The sequence below is a fragment of the Artemia franciscana genome, chromosome 4 (genome assembly GCF_032884065.1).
Source record: "Artemia franciscana chromosome 4, ASM3288406v1, whole genome shotgun sequence".
NCBI classification, from domain to species: domain Eukaryota; kingdom Metazoa; phylum Arthropoda; class Branchiopoda; order Anostraca; family Artemiidae; genus Artemia; species Artemia franciscana.
In genome coordinates, this window is record NC_088866.1 from 53,233,509 (window position 1) to 53,252,093 (window position 18,585).

The following is an 18,585-nucleotide window of genomic DNA, read 5'->3' on the forward strand; positions in this document are numbered from 1 at the left end:
AAACTTTGTAATAAGAATAAGCACAAGTCCAAGATACGTGACTGACATGACCGGATCGGATCCGCTCTCTCTGGGGGAGCTGTAGGTTGTTAATCTGGAAAAATTAGAAACATTTTGATACTTTTAACTTACGAATGGGTGATCAGATCTTAATGAAATTAGATATTTAGAAGGAACCTATGTCTCAGAGCTCTTATTTTAAATCCTGACCAGATCTGTTAATGTTGGGGGGATTTGGAGGGGGAAACTGGAAATCTTGGAAATTGCTTAGAGTGGAGAGATCGGGATGACACCTGGTGGGTAGAATAACCAAATGTCGTAGATACGTGACTGACGTAACCGGACTGGATCCGCTCTTTGTTTTTTGGGGGGGTGTGTTAGGGGGTGGGGCTCAGTGCTTTGGCAAGTTTGGTGCTTCCGGACGTGCTAGGACGATGAAAATTGGTAGGCGTGTCAGGCACCTGCACAAATTGACCTGATAATGTCGTGTTCCCCAATTTGACCATCTGAGGGGCTGAATGGAGAGGAAAAATTAGAAAATTCGGGTATTTTTAACTTACGAGTGGGTGATCGGATCTTAATGAATTTTGATATTTAGAAGGACTTCGTGACTCAGAGCTTTTATTTTAAATTCCAACCGGTATTAAGCCTCTGACTTTCCTTTTAAATCAACCTATTGATTCTTAGAATTTTACTAGAGCTCATACCATATGAGCTCTTGGCTCTTGGCTCGTCCGACCTCGTCACAAAGTGCCATTTGAGCTTATCTTATCTCTTGTTTAATTTAGGAGACCGATAAAGGGGCAACTATAATTCAGTGAAGTGATCTTTAATAATCAGAAGATAACTTAATTTCTGGCAATAGTATTTGAAGTAATTAAACGTGATATCACATTAGAAGTTTTATGCTTGTGTTAATAGACTGAATTGTATCAAACAATGCTATCCAATTGCTTGTATGTTATCCAAACGTTAATGCGATATTGCAGGAAATATGATACTTTTTTAAGAAGAAAAGAATCAAGTTTAAGACAGAAATACATACAATCAAAAATGAAGAGACAGATTGAAAAAGAGGCAATTTCAAAAGAGAAATGTGCATATGTGTCAAAAAAGTGTTTTGTAGTTTCACTATCCAAGACTTGGACAAAAAGATTATGTCAAATGTTAATACAAAGTCTTTCAACTCACTTGGAAAAGATATACAATGACTTCTTAATAAAAAGCACAAAAAAATGAAGTGAAAGATAAAGGAAAGAGGCATTATCAAAGAGATATCCAAAGTTTCGTTAAAGAAGAATATCAGCAGGGGAATATCACTGTCAAAGACTTGATAACATTATACAGTTCTTCAATCAACCCAAAAGAGAACGATTCAAAGGCTTTTTTTAGCGATTGGTTTTCAGACAAATTATTAAGAATAAAATCTTAGCAGATTATGCTAAAATTGTCCCAAACCTCTTTTGTGACCCAATTTAAGTTAGTCTCGTTTTTTGTTGTTTTTTTTTTCTCTCTCTCTCTCTTTTATTTAAGGCAAATGACAAGAGTGTGGATAAGGTACAAAAGTGTAAACTGGCACTAGCGTCGACAAAAATTGACAGCACCATCTAGCGTTCGGTATTTCTTGGCATCTTTTCAAGCTTCGTAGTTGTTTTTCTTCATATTCTGACATTAAACACTTAATGCAACACAAATGTCGCGAATTACGTTAATTTTGCTTTATTTTTACGCTGCAAATGCCAAGGGAGGCCAAAAGCTAGATGGCATTGGTGATTTATTTTTATCATGCTATTGCCAGTTTCCACTCTTATAAGTTGGCTATTCTCTTTGACAAAGAGAAATTCAGAGTTAATAATGAAACTCAAATTTATTCGTTATGGAAACATTTTTGTCATGCGCAGCTCCGTCCTAACTCTGATTTGTCATATTTACATTTTGTTTTTATTAAATTGATAATACAAAAATAAGTACAGTGCTCATATAAAACATTATCAGAAAATTTATAGAATGGAATCCCTCTCTTGAGGAATCCCAAATCCAAACTGTAGCCGACTTTCTCATAAGGCCTTGGCTGGGCTTTATTCAACTTATTGGGACTATTCCATGGTTTTGATGTGGGTTTTTTTTTTTTTACCAGTGATGTGCAGTACATCAGGGTATTCAATTTCCGCTACTATAAATTCCTCTTATATCTGCCTCTTTGGTACAGGAACCGAAAGGCTATTTGTTTGTTTAGTGGGAATAATGTATATAGAATACTGACACTGAGCGGCACTGATATTTTATAATAATCGTTGTTTTGTTTTTTTCTATTTAATGTTGTTTTGTATGTATTTCTTTACTATTTATTTATCTATTTTATTTATTCATCCAATGGCTTGTAAGCATAACATACAAAATACAAACAACATACTCAAATAACACAAAACGAAAATCAAAAAGTAGCCACTGCTGGAATATTTAACAAAAATCAGTGGTAGACTTATGGTTGACAATATACATCACTGTAGAAAGAGATGTTTGCTAACTCAGTCTTGAAACTAGGAACGGTACAAGCAGTAACACAGCTATCAGGTAATGAGTTCCAAAGTTTTATTGATCTATTTACAAAAGATATATTCCCTATTTGCAATTTTGGTGCGGGGGGGGGGGAATTCAATGCATTTTGCCTGGTTGATGTATAATGGCTTCTTTGAAAGAAAATTTCTGAATCCAAATTTACAATGCCGTTTACAATACTGTGGACACTGAAAAGATTATGTATTCTCTTTTGGTATGTTACTCTACTTTATGTTAGTAGGTCAAAAATAAATTATTATTAATATTGATAGAAAGTAATTGAACCCAGTAGGAAAAACCTTTAGAAATCAGCTCAAATGTCAAACCTTGAAAATCTCCGATTTATTAGTTGTCCTAGCTTAAGGTATATGTTGCCAGTGCTATCTTCGGCACGTTATTTATCTTCTGACTGAGATATTTACCCAAATATTGAATTAAGTCTTTAGAAGTTGGGTTTACAGGGTTTCTTAGATAAAAACATTTTGAAAATTGCTGAAAAATATCAATTTTCTGTTTTGAAAGCATTTTGATTCCCTTCCCTAAGAATTAATCTCAGTAATATAATAATTCTGGTTTAATAAATCGAAAGAAACGAAATTAATAAATGTAAGGATATTACCATTTTTCTTGGGTGACTTTAGCGGTATTTTTTGGAATTGATAGGCGTTTTATGAGTTTTTTGTGCTAGTTATAGCTTCCCGCTTAAAATGACGAAATTTCGTGTGGGAAAGATGCCACAACTCTTAAAGGATTCAAACGCCTCAACTCTTAAACCCTCCAACTCGTGCCATGGAGGGTGCCACATTTGGCAACTATATTAAAAAGTAAAAAATTAGATGATTTTTCACATTGTTATAGGACATATTCTGCAGATGAGGGATGACAGATGGCTAAAGTTAGTCCTTGTTGACCAAAGCAGGTCGTCCCCCAATGGGAACTTCTTGGGAGGGTGTAAAGAGGGAGGCTTTGAACGGATTGGGATGGAAGAGGAGGGTGTGTAGCTGTGTTGGCCTCAGATGGCTCGGTTCTAGAGGGAGCTGTTAGTTGCTATGTTTTAGGATAGCCTTAAAAAAAATTTAGCAAGTGTTGATGTTTTCGTTTTGACAGTATCGGTGGTTTCTCTTTTAAAATTTTGTATGCTCTTGGGTGACCTGACCTTAACCAGAGAGTGCAGGTTGAGAAGGCCCGAGATTCCAAGGTTAAAATACTAGATCTATTCGTGTGTTTTTCTTTATTCTACTACTCTTGCTACTGATGTAATATTTATGGCTTTCAAAAATTATTGCGTAATTATTGCTTATGTTCATAGCTGTTGGATGTTTTGGATGAATTTTCTGGCTCATATTACTTTCTATCTAATATATTTAGTTTTTATTTGTATGGCCTGTTCAATAGTTTTGGGCATTGCTTATTTCTTAATCTATGCAATTATCCATTTTATTTTATATTCTATTTTGTTTATTTGTGCATTTTTTAGGCGCTCAAGCACCTAGCTGGCTCGCATTACTGCCTGAGAATGTGGAAAAACCCAAAGGAGACTACGTATGGCATGATTGCCAAATTGTCGACTGGTTGAATGGGCCTATTCCTGGCGCACATTAAGTAGCCACAAACTACAGTTTATGTTTCTGTTTTCGTGTTTGTGGTTCGTTTTTTGTTTTCAGAAAATATTGAATAATATGCAGCATTAGTACCATCAACCTGATATACAACTTGAGCAGATTCACAGAATAGACGCTTAGGCTAAAGACCAACTGCCTCCACACCCCTAAAATAATATCAAAATATAGCACTAATACCTAAGTCTATTGGCTCCATCTCAGTATTGTTATTTTGAGACTCCGTCAAGGCGGCGCCATATTTCCCAGCTTAATGTAAAAAAAAACAATCAGAAACTAAGTAAAAAAAAAGTTAGTTTTCTTAAATGAAAGTAAGGAGTAACATTAAAACTTAAAACCAACAGAAATTGTCATGTATATGAGGGGCTTCGCCTTCTCGTCAGTACCTCACTTTTTACGCTAAAGTTTTTTTTTAATACTTTCAAAGAGCTATTTCAAACAGTTCGTAACAACGAACCCGGCTCAATAGTAACCAAAACTCTGAAAAACGGAATTTTGATACCAATATTTACATCAAAAGAATCGCTTTTTAATGCTGATTTTAAATATATGTTTCATCAAGTTTAGTCTCACTCATCAAAGGCTACGAGCCTGAGGAAATTTGCCTTATTTTAAAAATAGGAGGAAACATCCCCTAAAAGTCATAGAATCTTAACATAAATCACACCATCATATTCAGCGTATCAGAGAACTCTACCGCAGAAGTTTCAAGCTCGTGTCTACAAAAAAGAATTTTGGAATTTTGTACTTTTTGCCAGAAGATAGATCACGGATGCGTGTTTATTTGTTTGTTTGTTTTTTTGTTTTCCAGGGGTGATTGTATCGACCCAGTGGTCCTATAATGTCGTGAGAGGACTCACTATAACGGAAATTAAAAGTTCTAGTGCCCTTTTTAAGTGACCAAAAAATTGGGGAGCATCTAGGCCCCCTCCCACGCTCATTTGTTTTAACCAAAGTCACCCTATCAAAATTTTGAAATAGACATTTTGTTCAGCATAGTCGAAAATCCTAATGACTACGTTTTTGGGGACGACTTAATCCCCCACAGTCCCGGGGGAAGGGCTGCAAGTTACAAACTTTGACCAATGTTTACATATAGTAATGGTTATTGGGAAGTGTACAGACGTTTTCAGGGGAATTTTTTCTTGTTGGGTTGGGGGTAGGTCGGGGGGAGGGGGTTTCGTGGGAGGATCTTTCCATGGAGGAATGTATCGTGAGGGAAGAGAATTCCCTGAAGGGGGTGCAGGATTTTCTAGCATTATTTGTAAAAAATTAGAAAATAAATAAAAAAGAATTTTTTCAACTGGATGTAAGGAGGAGCATTAAAACTTACAACGAACGGAAATTATTGCGTATATAAGGGGGTTCGTCTCCTCCACAATACCTTGCTCTTTACGTTAAAGTGTTTTTAGTTAATTTCAACTATTTATTCTATGACCTTTGTTATTCAGGGCTCATTCTTAAAGAATTGGGGTAAAATTCAAGCTTTTGTTTAAAGACCGAGGTATTGACGGGGGGGAGGCCTACTTACGTAATAAAAATACATAAATATAGAATTTCTTTACGTAAGTTAATTCGTAAGTTAGGTATATTTATTACTAATAAAAACGTTCGTAAAAAAAGGTTCTAGTCGCATTTATAAGTAACCAGAAATGGGAGGGCAACTAGGCCTCCTCCCCCACCTCTTTTTTATCAAAATTATCCTATCAAAACTATGAGAAAGTCATTTAGGCAAAAATAAAATAAAAATATGCAAATTTCGTTTTAATTATTCATGGCCGGTGAGTCAAATCAAAACATGCCTTAATTTAAAAACGTTCTGAAATTAAATAAAAAAAGCAAGTTTTTTTAACTGCAAGTTAGGAGCTACATCAAAACTTAAAACGAACAGAAATTATTCCATATATGAAAGGGATTGTCCTCTTCTGAACACAACGCAACGCACGAAAATTGGGTTCTTTATTTGGTTCTAGGGATCACTGCAGCCGTGATATTTCGCATATATTGAGAACTAAAATAAAAATAATAGCTAATATCTTCATAGTAAGTTAGTTTTTTTTGTTTAGAAAGCTCATTCATACAACTTTCTTTGTTGATTTGTCAAATTAAAGAAACACAAAACTAAAACACAGTTATCTTTTTCAAGAAAAATAAGTTTCCCATTTTATTATTTACCGTAAGGTATGAATTTTATTCTAAATATTATGAATTGAGTAGAGCCTTCAGGGTGACAAGCAGAAAAGGAAAGAAACCGTGGTGAGTATTCTTTTTTGATTCTAGAGGAAGATCTTTTTGGAAATTATACCTGCAAACTCAGCATGTGCCTGAATCCTCGAACAGAGGCTCTTCAAGTTTCAATATGAAAAAAATCATGTTTTCAGAAATATATTTCGCGGATTTCTGGTTTTTTTTTTCCGGTATTTTTTTGTTTTGTTCCATTTTCCAGTTAATTTGTTTTGATAGAGGGAAATAATATGAACGCTGAGAAACTAATAGCTCCCCTGTTATTAGGGGAATATTTTTAATGTAGAAAAAAAGATCGGATTCAAATGTTAAGTTGCAAAAAGGCCGAAGGACTTAAGTAAGTTTTCCATGACTAATATGTTTTCCAATTGATATTACTTTAAAAATTCTGCTTGCGGAAACAGGAAAATAACTTTCGTGTCCCCCCCCCCCGCCAAAAAAATTATTACACTATTAGAAACTTACAAGGGAGATTTTATTCTTCTAAGCATTGCTATACAAAAGTTTAACTTTAGTGCAAAGACCTGGTTTTTTTTTGGGGGGGGGGAGGCTACTCATCTCATCGATGGGAAAGGTCAAAGTGGTATATAAATTAGACAGAAACAAAAACATTTTTTTAGAAGAAATTTAAAGCACCGTCAAAATTAAAACGAAGAGAAATTACTGTATATGTGAGAGGGGTTACAACCTCTCTAGTCCTCCACTCTTTACGCTGAAGTACCACTTATGATTTACTGAGAATCAAGGCTTCAGGTATTAGAGGGTCTCTGACCCCTCCCCCCAAATGTTTGTCCGGCTCGTAAAAACGTAACAAGGATGAATATAAACAAATTTTCGATGTGTTTTTTTTTTTACAACCTTTCTCCACCTTTAGACGCAAAACAAATTTTAGGTTAAAGGAACGGGCTGTTTGAAATAAGAATGTGCCAATAAGTTAATTTTCGGTTGAAACTTAGATCCGTAATTATATGGGTCATGGGGTCCCAGTGCCCAAAAACAAAAACGAAAAGATGTGTTCACCAAAAATTATTGTTCAAACAGAGCCGAATATATTTTTTCCCCTAACAACTTAGATCAGGCGGATTTCAATGCACGAAATATACTCAAGCAAAAGTATCACTTATCCCATAAGCTTTTTTTTGGTCAGGTTGCCTCAAAACGTTCAAGAATCGTTACCTGGCCCAAGAGAACCTTAAATTCTTTTGAAGGAAGGGGAAGGCACTAGGGAGTTCACAAATAGGTCATTTTTGTCTATTATCGGTTTGAAACTTACGTTTGTGAGTTCCTACGCTAAGTGTACAACAATGTAAAAAACGTAGAGAGTGTTTAGTCCATCTCTCTAACTCTTTCCTCATCACAAAATGTGGCCCCTTTCCAACCTTTAACTTTGACTACTAAAGCGTTGAAGACAAATAACTAGAATCAGAAATTCACATTTGCCAGGAAGCACAAATTCTGATTTTTTTTTTTTATAAAGAGTATGAGTTGGTACCACTTAGATGTGATCATAAAAGTCTAAATTGTGTGAAAAATATATGTATACTGTTTGGATCCACTTTATCCCCCCACTGGCAGCAAACATGTCGTACAGCATGCTGATAAATGTGACACAAGTAGCGCTGGTGTTACATGAAATGCGACTAAGTGATAACATTCATTATTCTTCAAATCAGTATTGTTCAAATACTGACAGGTATAAACCGGCTGAACACAATTTGACCTTTAATATAGAAGGTAAGGCAATTGATTATTGAACGGGAGGTAAGATCTAGTGTCATCGCTACTCCTACTAAGAATCAAAACTCGTTCTAAGAAACTGAATTAAAAAAATAAACTGAAAATAAGGATTAACATTAAAACTCAAAGCGAACAGAAATTATTCCATATGTGAAGAAAAATCCAAACTTAGTGTACTTTAATATATAAGTGAACGCTGACCTGTGACTTTAGGAAGAGGGTCGAACTAAATTAAAAGACTATATATTTGTCCAGTCTATCCAAATATGCTACTGCTAATGTGGGGGGAACTACTCCAGGATTGAAATTGAAACTTTCAGACAATGTAGTGGAAGAAACGAGGAAGCCAGAGGAACGAGTTTTGTGTTGGAAGAGGGAGCTAAAAATGTTGTCCCATAACCTCTTCTGCATAAACGTATTTAAGTAATTCAAGACACGACGTGGCACCAGATTATCAAAATTGTGTGTCTGCAACCTCTTATTCTTTAGTAAAAATCAATTATATTATTTTTTCAAACAGTTTTAATCTTTTCGTGGGGTATGCTTTGTTTTAATCTTCTCCTGGGGTATGCTTTACTTCAGTAAATTGAACCAGATCATAATTATTGCTTTAAATCAGATCACTGTAAACCATATTTAAAATTTAACTCATTAAATCGCCCACCCAAAAGTTAGTTTATAATACACTACGGTTGTCTGCAGCAATTAATTGCTGACGGCCTTAGTAAAAGCTGATTCCACTACTTAATTTATGTTTGTTGAATACATGTGTATTGTTTATTTAGTAATTCTGTAATTTTTTTTTATTTAACAGAGCAACGTCATTGCTAACCAGTAGCTTTTCTTCGTTATTGCTTAGAGAAACATGTCCTATTGAAGACTTAAGGAAGGAACGGGCTATCTTTACTTTTTAACCGATTTTAATGCATGCACATGTGGTCTCAGCATTGCGACAGCTACATATTCTGTAAATTATTTTTACTCTATATAATTGTTACTATTATATATACTATATGCTATTATACTATTATATATTATTATACTAACTATACTATTATACTAATATACTTAATTATACTGATTATGGTATTTAGTATACCATAATCAGTATAATTAAGTTTTTTTTCCCTAACAACTTAGATCAGGCGGAATTCAATGCACGAAATATACTCAAGCAAAAGTATCTTTTGCTTGACAACTTATCCAAAAATTAATTAAAATATATTTAATAAACATTAAAATATATTAATTGTATATTAAAATATATTAATTATACTAATTATTAATTATGCTTAATTATCCCAATTATACTATTATATATAATTAGACTTAAGGAAGGAACGGGATATCTTTACTGTTTAATGGATTTAACGCATGCACAAATGGTCTCAAGATTGGGACAGCTAGACTGCTACAGTAAATTATTTAAATGTAAACTGTAAATTATTAATTCAGAATAAGTGCGTCCGTAAGTTCAGCGATGTAAGATGGCCAAAATTTCGTTTCCTTGACCAGTTCCGTAATTTTCCTATTTTTCATCCCTCTCTGACAACCAATGAAACAGTTTGTATGATATTTGTTTTGCTTCTTTAGTTTCACGTAACTTGAGCGTTTTTCTGCTGATTAGCGCATTCCAAGAACCGAACAAAATTATTTTTCGCATAAATTCCGTTTTAAGCGCACGCAGTAAATAAAATGCTTCTAACCTCAGTAAAGGTTGTAGAAACGGCATTTTTAGTATATCTGTTGGATTTTTAATCTGTCGGTCGCAGATAGAAGACTATGGAATCTTAAAGCAGGAATTTCCGATTTTGAAGACTTTTAAGTGTATCATTATTATAATAAGAGCAAGGACATTTTGAAACATAAATAATGCGAAAACTAGTTCTTATAAACAATATACCCTAACCCCCCCCCCCCTAAAAATATCAGCAAAATTTTCTTAAATTCTAGTTTAGCTACTTTTCTCTGTCTCGAAAAGGTGGTAGGTTGGGGAAAGTAAACTTTCAGAGACGGGTCTAGAGACTAAAGTGTGTCCTAGAAAGGTGTTATGAGGCACATAGCAGGCCTATTTTATCACCCTTTAAAGAAATAAGTGTGATTCAATTTATTTGGGTCCAGACGAAACTATATTCTCATTCAATTGCTCCATTATGGCCTGGATTTTAGAATTCTTGACCTGAAATCGAGGCACTTTGGGTCTCACTAAAATTTTCTGGCAGTGGAATGTTGGAAAATTTGTTAAACAACAATTACAACCTTTTTATTTAATTTTCTTTGAAACAAAGTTTTCTTATAATTCGTTTGTTAATCTATTCGAAGACTACTTTTAAGCTTAAATATTGTATATAAAGCTGAACAATTTAAGAAAATTCAATCTTTCTTAGATGATCAGAATAAAACGGATTCTTAGCCTTTTTTTTCATTAGATAATAAAATTGTATTTCTATTTAAGAAAAATCCTGAGTATTGCGCCCGTCCCCTAAAAATGGTAAAGTCGTGTGATGGTGATTCAAAACATCCTGCCTTACAAAGTGATGATATAGGCTTTTCATCGGCTCCCCAGCAAAGCAGTGAGAATATGGCAATTTGAACCCTACGAAGGTTTGATTTAGAACTTGAAGAGCTGATCCCAGTCTGCAAGATGGCGCTGTCAACCTTAGCGTAAGTGGAAGTTCTTTGACACTCAGAGATATTTCTAGAAAAGCTTATCTATTAGCGGTAATAATTTAAAGTTTTTTAGCACGATGAATCCATTCTTTTCATGTTTCTTCTTCCAATGCAAAAATAATAATGAAGCAAATCTTAAGATCCAACAAGTCGCGCAAGATGACATCACCTTCAATAAATTAACAATTCACGCAATACTTATTATATAACAAAAACGAAAATTAATAACACTTGCGTCTTGAGGTATTCGCCGTCAAACTTCTCCGTGATCTTTAACCATTAAGGAAGAAAAGACTAGTGACAATGGACGTAGTAAGAGTTATTATAGTGTCATTATCGTCGATTATCAGTTTAATCGACATATACTGATATTTTTTCCTTAAAGTTTTTACCGCATTTTACTTATGAAAGGAAAAAAGGTAAAAACATTTAAAACATATTTCGTTTTCAATAAAGGTCTGGTCTTGACAAGGCAGTTATAAGCCCTACCCATGTTAATTTTTGCTTGTTTTAAGTTTGGCTCGGCTCTATATTGTAATTAAACAAAAAAAAAAAAAAATATTTTTAACTGAAAGTAAGGAGCGACATTAAAACAACAGAAATTACTGCGTATATGAAAGGGGCTGATCCCTCCTCAACACCCCGCTCTTTACGCTAAAGTCTGATTCTTTCTCTCAACTCTACTTTTAAAACAGTAAAAAACTTTAGCGTAAAGAGCGGGGTGTTGAGGAGTGAACAGACCCTTTCATATATGGAGTAATTTCTGTTTGTTTTAAGTTTTAATGTCGCTCCTTGCTTTCAGTAAAAAAAAATTGTTTTTTTAGTTTAAATTCTGGACGTTTTTGAATCAATGCATCTTTTGATTTTACTATTGCATATTTAGAAATTAGCATATTATTTTTTTGGCTAAATGGCTTTCTCATAATTTTGATCGGACAATTTCGAGAAAAAAAAGAAGCGGGGAAAGAGGCCTAGTTACCCTCCAATTTTTTGATTACTTAAAAAGGCAACTAGAACTTTTAATTTTTTACGAACGTTTTTATTAGTAAAAATATATGCAACTTACGAATTAACTTACGTAATGAACTTCTATATTCGTATGTTTTTAATACGTATATGAGGGGGTTCGCCCCCTCGTCAATACCTAGCTCTTTAAACTATAGCTTAAATTTTGTCTTGACCCCTTCAGAATAACCCCTGAATCACAAAGGCCGTAGAATAAATAGTTGAAATTACTAAAAATAATTTAGCGTAAAGAGCGAGGTATTAGGAGGAAGTGAATTCCTCACATGCGTAATAATTTCTGTTTGTTTTAAGTTTTAATACTTCTCCTTACTTTCAGTTAAAAAAAAGCTTTTTCATATTTATTTCTTCGTTTTTTTTTAAATGCTAGAAAAGCAATCCCCTTCATGGAAATTCTCTTCCCCCATAAAATTCCTCCATGGAAAGTTTCCCCCACATAGCTTCCTCCCCTCAACCGCTCCCCCAACCAAAAAAGTCCCCCTGAAAACGTCTCTACACTTCCCAATAACCATTACTGTATGCAAACACTGGTCAAAGTTTGTAACTTACAGTCACTCCCATGGGGACTGTGGGAGAGTAAGTCGTCCCCAAAGACATAGTTATTAGGTATTTTGACTATGTTGAATAAAATGGCTATCTCAAAGTTTTGATCCGGTAACTTTTGGGAAAAAAAATGAGTGTGGGAGGGGGCCTAGGTGTTCTCCAATTTTTTTGGTCACTTAAAAAGGGCACTAGAAATTTTAATTTCCGTCACAATGAGCCCTCTTGTGACATTCTAGGACCGCTGGGTCGATACGATCACCCCTGGGAAAAAAACAAAAAAAACAAAAAAAAAACAAAAAAAAAACAGATTTTTAAAGGGTATTTCACCCTATTTTCTAAAATATGGCAAATTTTCTCAGGCTCGTAACTTTTGATGAGTAAGATGAAACTTATATATTTCAAATCAGCATTAAAATGCGATTCTTTGATGTAACTATTGGTATCAAAATTCTGTTTTTTAAAGTTTCGGTTACTATTGAGCCGGGTCGCTCCTTACAGTTCGTTACCACGAACTGTTTGATTTCTGTTTGTTTTGAGTGTCATTTATTTATTAATTGTGATTTGTGGTAGTTGCATGCATGGACGATTATTTGGATTTATTTCTGATTAGTTTTTGGCTCAAAGGAGCTCTTTACTTTTCTTTGGAAAACTTGTTTTGTGGAAAAAGTTTTCAAATTAATTTCTGTTTGTTTTTATTGACATTGTCTTTTCTTAAAAAAAATAATACCTCATATATTTTCGGTTTTTTCTATAAGAATTCGTAGTTTGGATTGCTATTTGTAGGTTCGAGAAACTTTTTCAACAATTTTTAATCCTGACACGAACAGTATTTTTTAATCTAATTCTATAACTCCTGAAGATGATCGGTAAAATTAAACTTAATTCCATTCCCAAAAGATTCCATCTAAGCTCTTTAACAATCTGCATACCCTTACAATTTTGTATCGATTTAAATTGTGAGACAGAAGCTGTAATAGTAGTAGCCCCAAAAGTTTCAACTTAATACTCCTAGTTGTTCTCGATATACTGCTGATGTTTCTTACTGGCAACCATAAACACAATGCCTTTTGATTTAGTTTAAATCAACATCTAGCTTAAAAGTATAATGGGCCAATTGCATAATTGGGGGGGGGGGGTTGACAAGTCCAACATCCCTAAACATATATTTGCTGGACGGTTCTACTACTATGCTGAACAAAATTTGACTGGATGCGTTCGGAAAACGAATGGGCTTGAGAAAATGGCTGCTCGCCCCCCAATCTCTTTTTACTCTTAAAAAGCGCACCAGAACTTTTAATTTAAAATTGGATTGGCTCCTTTAAAAGTTTCAATGATATTTTTACCTATTACTGAGTGCTGCTGCCTATGATATTGGTTATATTGCCTTTTGGAAACCTGCATACATACGGTTTTTCGTTTGATTGAAACTCCTCCTGAACATTCCATAAAAGTTCCATCTTAATACGCTTAATGTCATTAGTTACAGTAACTGTAGTGATAAATTAAAAGAATACACATAGTGCCCTCTGGCTAGTTCAAAATCACCCAAAACTCATACTTGAGTTTGTCTAACTTAATAATACAAGTTGTTCTTCAGATATTGCTTTGTGACCTTTGAAATTCCACACACTCATAGTTTGTTTTGATTTAGTTCAACGTCCGCCTAAATAATCCTTAAAAGCTTCACCTAAATACCCTTAGCTTGCGCAATAGCAATAGTTGTAGCAGCATTAGTAGCAGTATGCGCATAGCACTTTTGGTTTCTTTAACATCCCCTTCATCACACGCGGAAAATTTCAGTTGAAATACTCACCATCAACCGTTCCTGGAGCATATCTGATGCTTCCGCTTGACAACCTATGTGGGCATAGTGGGTTTTGAGTTCTATAAAGTTTTTACATATCCAAAAATTTCCGTCTTAATACCCTTAGTTTTAAAATCAGTAGTAGTAGTAGCAGTAGAATTAATGTTAGTAGCCTAGGCTTTAGTCGCAGTAGTAGTAACAGAAGTAATAATAATAGTTACAGTAGTACTGGTACAAGCAGTAGCATTAGGATGAAAACATTTTCTTTTGGTTATTTCACCATCCCTAACAACAAGCCCTGTTAGTTTTACCTTGACTCACCAAACTGTCCCTACGATATTGCTGTTATACCTTTTTGACAACCTACATACAGACGGTGTGTTGTGACTCTGTTTTTGGGTAATAGTGGGCATGGAAGGGGAGCTGGTTGCCCTGAAATCACTTTTGACTATTAAAAAGTGCCCTAGCCCTTTCAATTTCCAATTGAGTGAGCTCTTTTTGAAGTTTCTGCGACAACTTCTTCAATACAAAGTACCCTAATCTAAAAAAAAAAAATAATAATAATAAAAAAAAAATACATTGTGCCCACTTCGCTCTTTACCAAAGGTACCCATATTGCACAGCCTACGATATTTGTGTAAAAGGTTTATTTGACCTTTACCGAGATAACATATGATATTATGTGATTTATTAAGCAGACTATGTAATGAGATGAGCTTGTAATTGTCACTGGATCACCAATCTTCAGCTTTGAAAACATTCACGTGATGTAATGCTATCAAGTACCTGAAACCAAGCAAGTGTTTCTTGATAAACAGTCAGTAGGTTTAATTAATATCAAGACATACTTTATATATAGTTTTTTTAAGTTCTTGCGTATTATATGGTGCACTCTTGAGAATTTGGATCTACAGATCATACAGTAACCGGTTTATGCCTGTCAGCATTTGAAGAAAATTAGTTAGACTCAGTTAAAATCTACATTGTTGGTATATTTTTATTTGTAGGTATTGTAGGTATTATTAAATATAAAGATGGTATTTTGGTTGGGCTAGGTTATATTAGGTATTTAATGCAATGTGTTTTGTGCGGCCGAATCTGTGAAAGATCTAACAGAAACCGGTTTCAGTTCCTGGATCGGTTGATTTGCTTATTTTAAGTGAGAAAAAAAAACACTTAAAATAGTATCTGCTTTTTCTAGAAATGATCAACCATTTAAAATTTACTAATCTCTGTAATGCACTTTCAAAACACGAAAATTAAAGCAAGAACAAAGGTGACGAAAGAGCTCTTATTTCATAACAAGTTTTTCAGCCAAGTATGTCAGACCAACTAAGCAAATAATTCCAAAAGCCAAATAGCTACCGCAACTTGAATCGACCTTGACAACAATTGTAGTTTGATGACATAACATTTCTTTTCCTTGGCGTTGATGGGTATTTGATTGTCTTCTGTAAATTTTCCAATTTAAGAAAGTTTTTTAACCAGTGATTATTTTTGTTGCACATGGAGCTTCCTGCACATCACGCCATTTCGATGAACCCTTTAATATCTTTCTACACAACTTATGGTGTCAATGACTCTTGACCACGCCCTTATCAGTCATTTAAGTTTATAGACCCAAAATTGCATCACAGCAAACTTTACAGCTCATCGATTAAGATAAAGTGAAACAGAAGGGTTGCCAGGGCAGAGCCAGTTTAGGCCTCTCTTGGGCCCGGGGCCAATCTTGATTAAGCCCCTCCCGCTGTCTCTAACAAAATTTGCAAATCAAAGTTTATTTGTAAGTTTAATTGATTAATTAATTGTAATTTGTAAGTTTAATTTATTTTGTAAGTTTAATTCAAATCACGCCCCACAAGTTAAAACAGCAGTTTTAACTTCCCTCATTGATCGGGCCCTGAATATTTGCTCCGATTCGTATATAAATGCAGAGATAAACTTTATCAGAGATATTCTTTTTGGTAATGGATACCCCATTCCTTTTGTCAATAAGATAATTAACCGTAGAATAAAAAGACATTCCTGTAAAATCGAAGATGATATTTCACAATGTGAGGCTACTGATAAGCCCTCAAATATTGTCTTTCTTCCGTATATCCCAAAAATCACAACAAAATTAAAAAATATTTGCACAAAAAATAATCTGTACGTAGTTTTTACTAATAATTTTAAAATCATTAATTTCTTAAATTCCGGTAAAGATAAGACCCCAGTTACTCGCCAAAGAGGGGTCTATCCAATACCCTGTGATTGTGGAAATTACTATGTCGGTAGGACCCATCAGAATCTAGAAAAACGGTTACAACAGCATAAAAAAGACGTAGACAAGGCATTAATTTCAAATAGTTCCAACAACTCCTTTGATTCTGCTTTAGGTTAGCATATATTTAATAATCCGTCCCACACGATACTTTTTGAAAAATCATCACTCATCAGTAATGATTTGGGGATAAAACAGCTGGTTCGAGAATCAATCGAAATTAGTCTTAAAATAAATAATAATATTCCTTTGAACGGGGACTTCGGAGAATACTTATTAAATTCTTTATGCCTAAATTTAATTAAAAATGACCTAACAAAACATTTTACTAAACCGATTTATAATAATATTGGACCAGCTACGAAAAGGCCTTTGAGACAGGCTGCTATGAATGCAAGGTTGGCTCTGAGAAATTGCATTTAATCACTTTGTTCTCTTTAGTTTGAATGGATTTATATTCTCACTTCATGCTTTTCGCCAGTCCTGGCTGAACTTAATTGAAGTAAGGATGCTAGGGCTGTTTTTAAAAAAAAGTTTTTTTTAAAAACATCATTAGTTCTAATTCTCACAATTTAATGTAAGTTTGTTTATATACACATATTTTCTCTCTCGTTTTTCGTATTGTGCTGAAAACGGCCCTTGGATATAGGGCCGAAATATTCACGGAACTGATTTCCACTGTCTTAAAAAGATTTTCCCCTATTGTTTCTACTTTGTATTTGTAATTTTTTACTTGGTCATTTTCAATTGACTTAGGAAAATCGGCACCTGCTTCCCCCCCCCCCATGATTTTGACAAAATTACGATCGTAAAAGAAAAGTCACTGTGCTATAACTAGCAATTCCTAATTTCTGTTCTGTTTTTTTTTTTTGAAAAACAGAAATCAGCTGTTTTTATAAAAAAATAGCTGCTTTGAACAGCATTTTTTTTATTTTACTCTTTTTTAAGATGTTTCACCCTGTCAACTATACTATGCAAGTTATATAAGAAAGCAAGGGCTCTTGGAAGGATGATAATCTAATCTAAATTCCTTCGTCACACAGGTATTTGAAACTTTAAAAATAATATTTTAGATAAGTTCAAAAAGTAAAAATCAGTTAACTTTCCTAGTAATAGAAAGCATAGATGAATATTTGAAAAATATGCATTGATGTGAGTGGCGAAACAAAGTAAAGGTCTTTCTGGTCCATTCGTAATTTAAAATTAATGAAAATTTCATTAAGAAAAAACTAAATAAAAAAACTGCTTTAAGAAAAAAACAAATTAATATAATGCATAGGAATATATATGTGAATATAGATTAAAACAGATATTACAGTTAATCGCTTTCGAAATAATTAAGATGACATGAAAACACTGAAATTTTTTTAGTAAGATGGTGAAATTTCCAAAGAAAAGTTAATTTTTGCAAATAATGAAAGAGGTATGAATATTTAATTATAAGTTTTAATTGAAGGGAGAAGAATAAAAAAAACTATAACGAGCTTAAACAATGATCATGAATTTGAAAATTGGAGAAAATGAATAAACTTTAATAAAAAATAAATAAAACGAAAACTGAAAGAAACTTACATTTTGTAAACTGTTGTTGTTGCTTTTCCACAAGTTAAGTACGATTATTTACGAAGAAAAACAGACATTAAAACAGACAGACAAAAACTTAACTATTGTCAGGTTAAACCTTCTTTTGACACAAAAAAACTGTAATTAGCTTTACGTGGTACAGCTAATAGGTGTTTATCAGAACTTGATTGATTATCAAAACAATTCCAAGGTCCCTAATGGAATCAACAGAACATATTACAGCTTCACCAATATAATACTGTTATACTACTGCATACATTAGTTGTTAAAACCATTTTCTTTTCAGCTGGCAAAAAAGCACAGACTCTTAACACAAAAATAAAAAAAAAATAAAAGAAGCTCACATTTCATAAACTGAAGTTGTATTTGAAAAGCAGCTTTTGCACAAGGTGAACATGATAATTTAAGCACCAAAACAGAAAGCAGGGTGACCGCTATGTCCTAGTTTTCTTTTTTGTAAAGTATGGTGTTTACTTCACTTTTTTTTTCCGACTGTTTTAGCATCAGAACTGTTTTGCAGTTAAATATATAAAGGTATA

At 33.7% G+C, this 18,585-nt stretch overlaps 2 protein-coding genes across 2 annotated transcripts in view; both read left to right on the forward strand.

The window, feature by feature from the left end:
• Nucleotides 1-4,259, forward strand: part of LOC136026583 (carbonyl reductase [NADPH] 1-like) — a 42,724-nt gene extending 38,465 nt beyond the window's left edge. The window contains exon 6 of the mRNA XM_065703291.1: nt 4,037-4,259. Within this exon, the coding sequence (XP_065559363.1) occupies nt 4,037-4,161 (125 nt within the window). The 3' untranslated portion in view covers nt 4,162-4,259. The remainder of the gene's footprint in view (nt 1-4,036) is intronic.
• Nucleotides 4,260-16,923: 12,664 nt separating this feature from the next.
• LOC136026586 (uncharacterized) overlaps nt 16,924-18,585 on the forward strand; it is a 91,697-nt gene continuing 90,035 nt past the window's right edge. The window contains exon 1 of the mRNA XM_065703294.1: nt 16,924-17,039. The gene's annotated coding sequence lies outside the window, so the exon portion shown is untranslated. The remainder of the gene's footprint in view (nt 17,040-18,585) is intronic.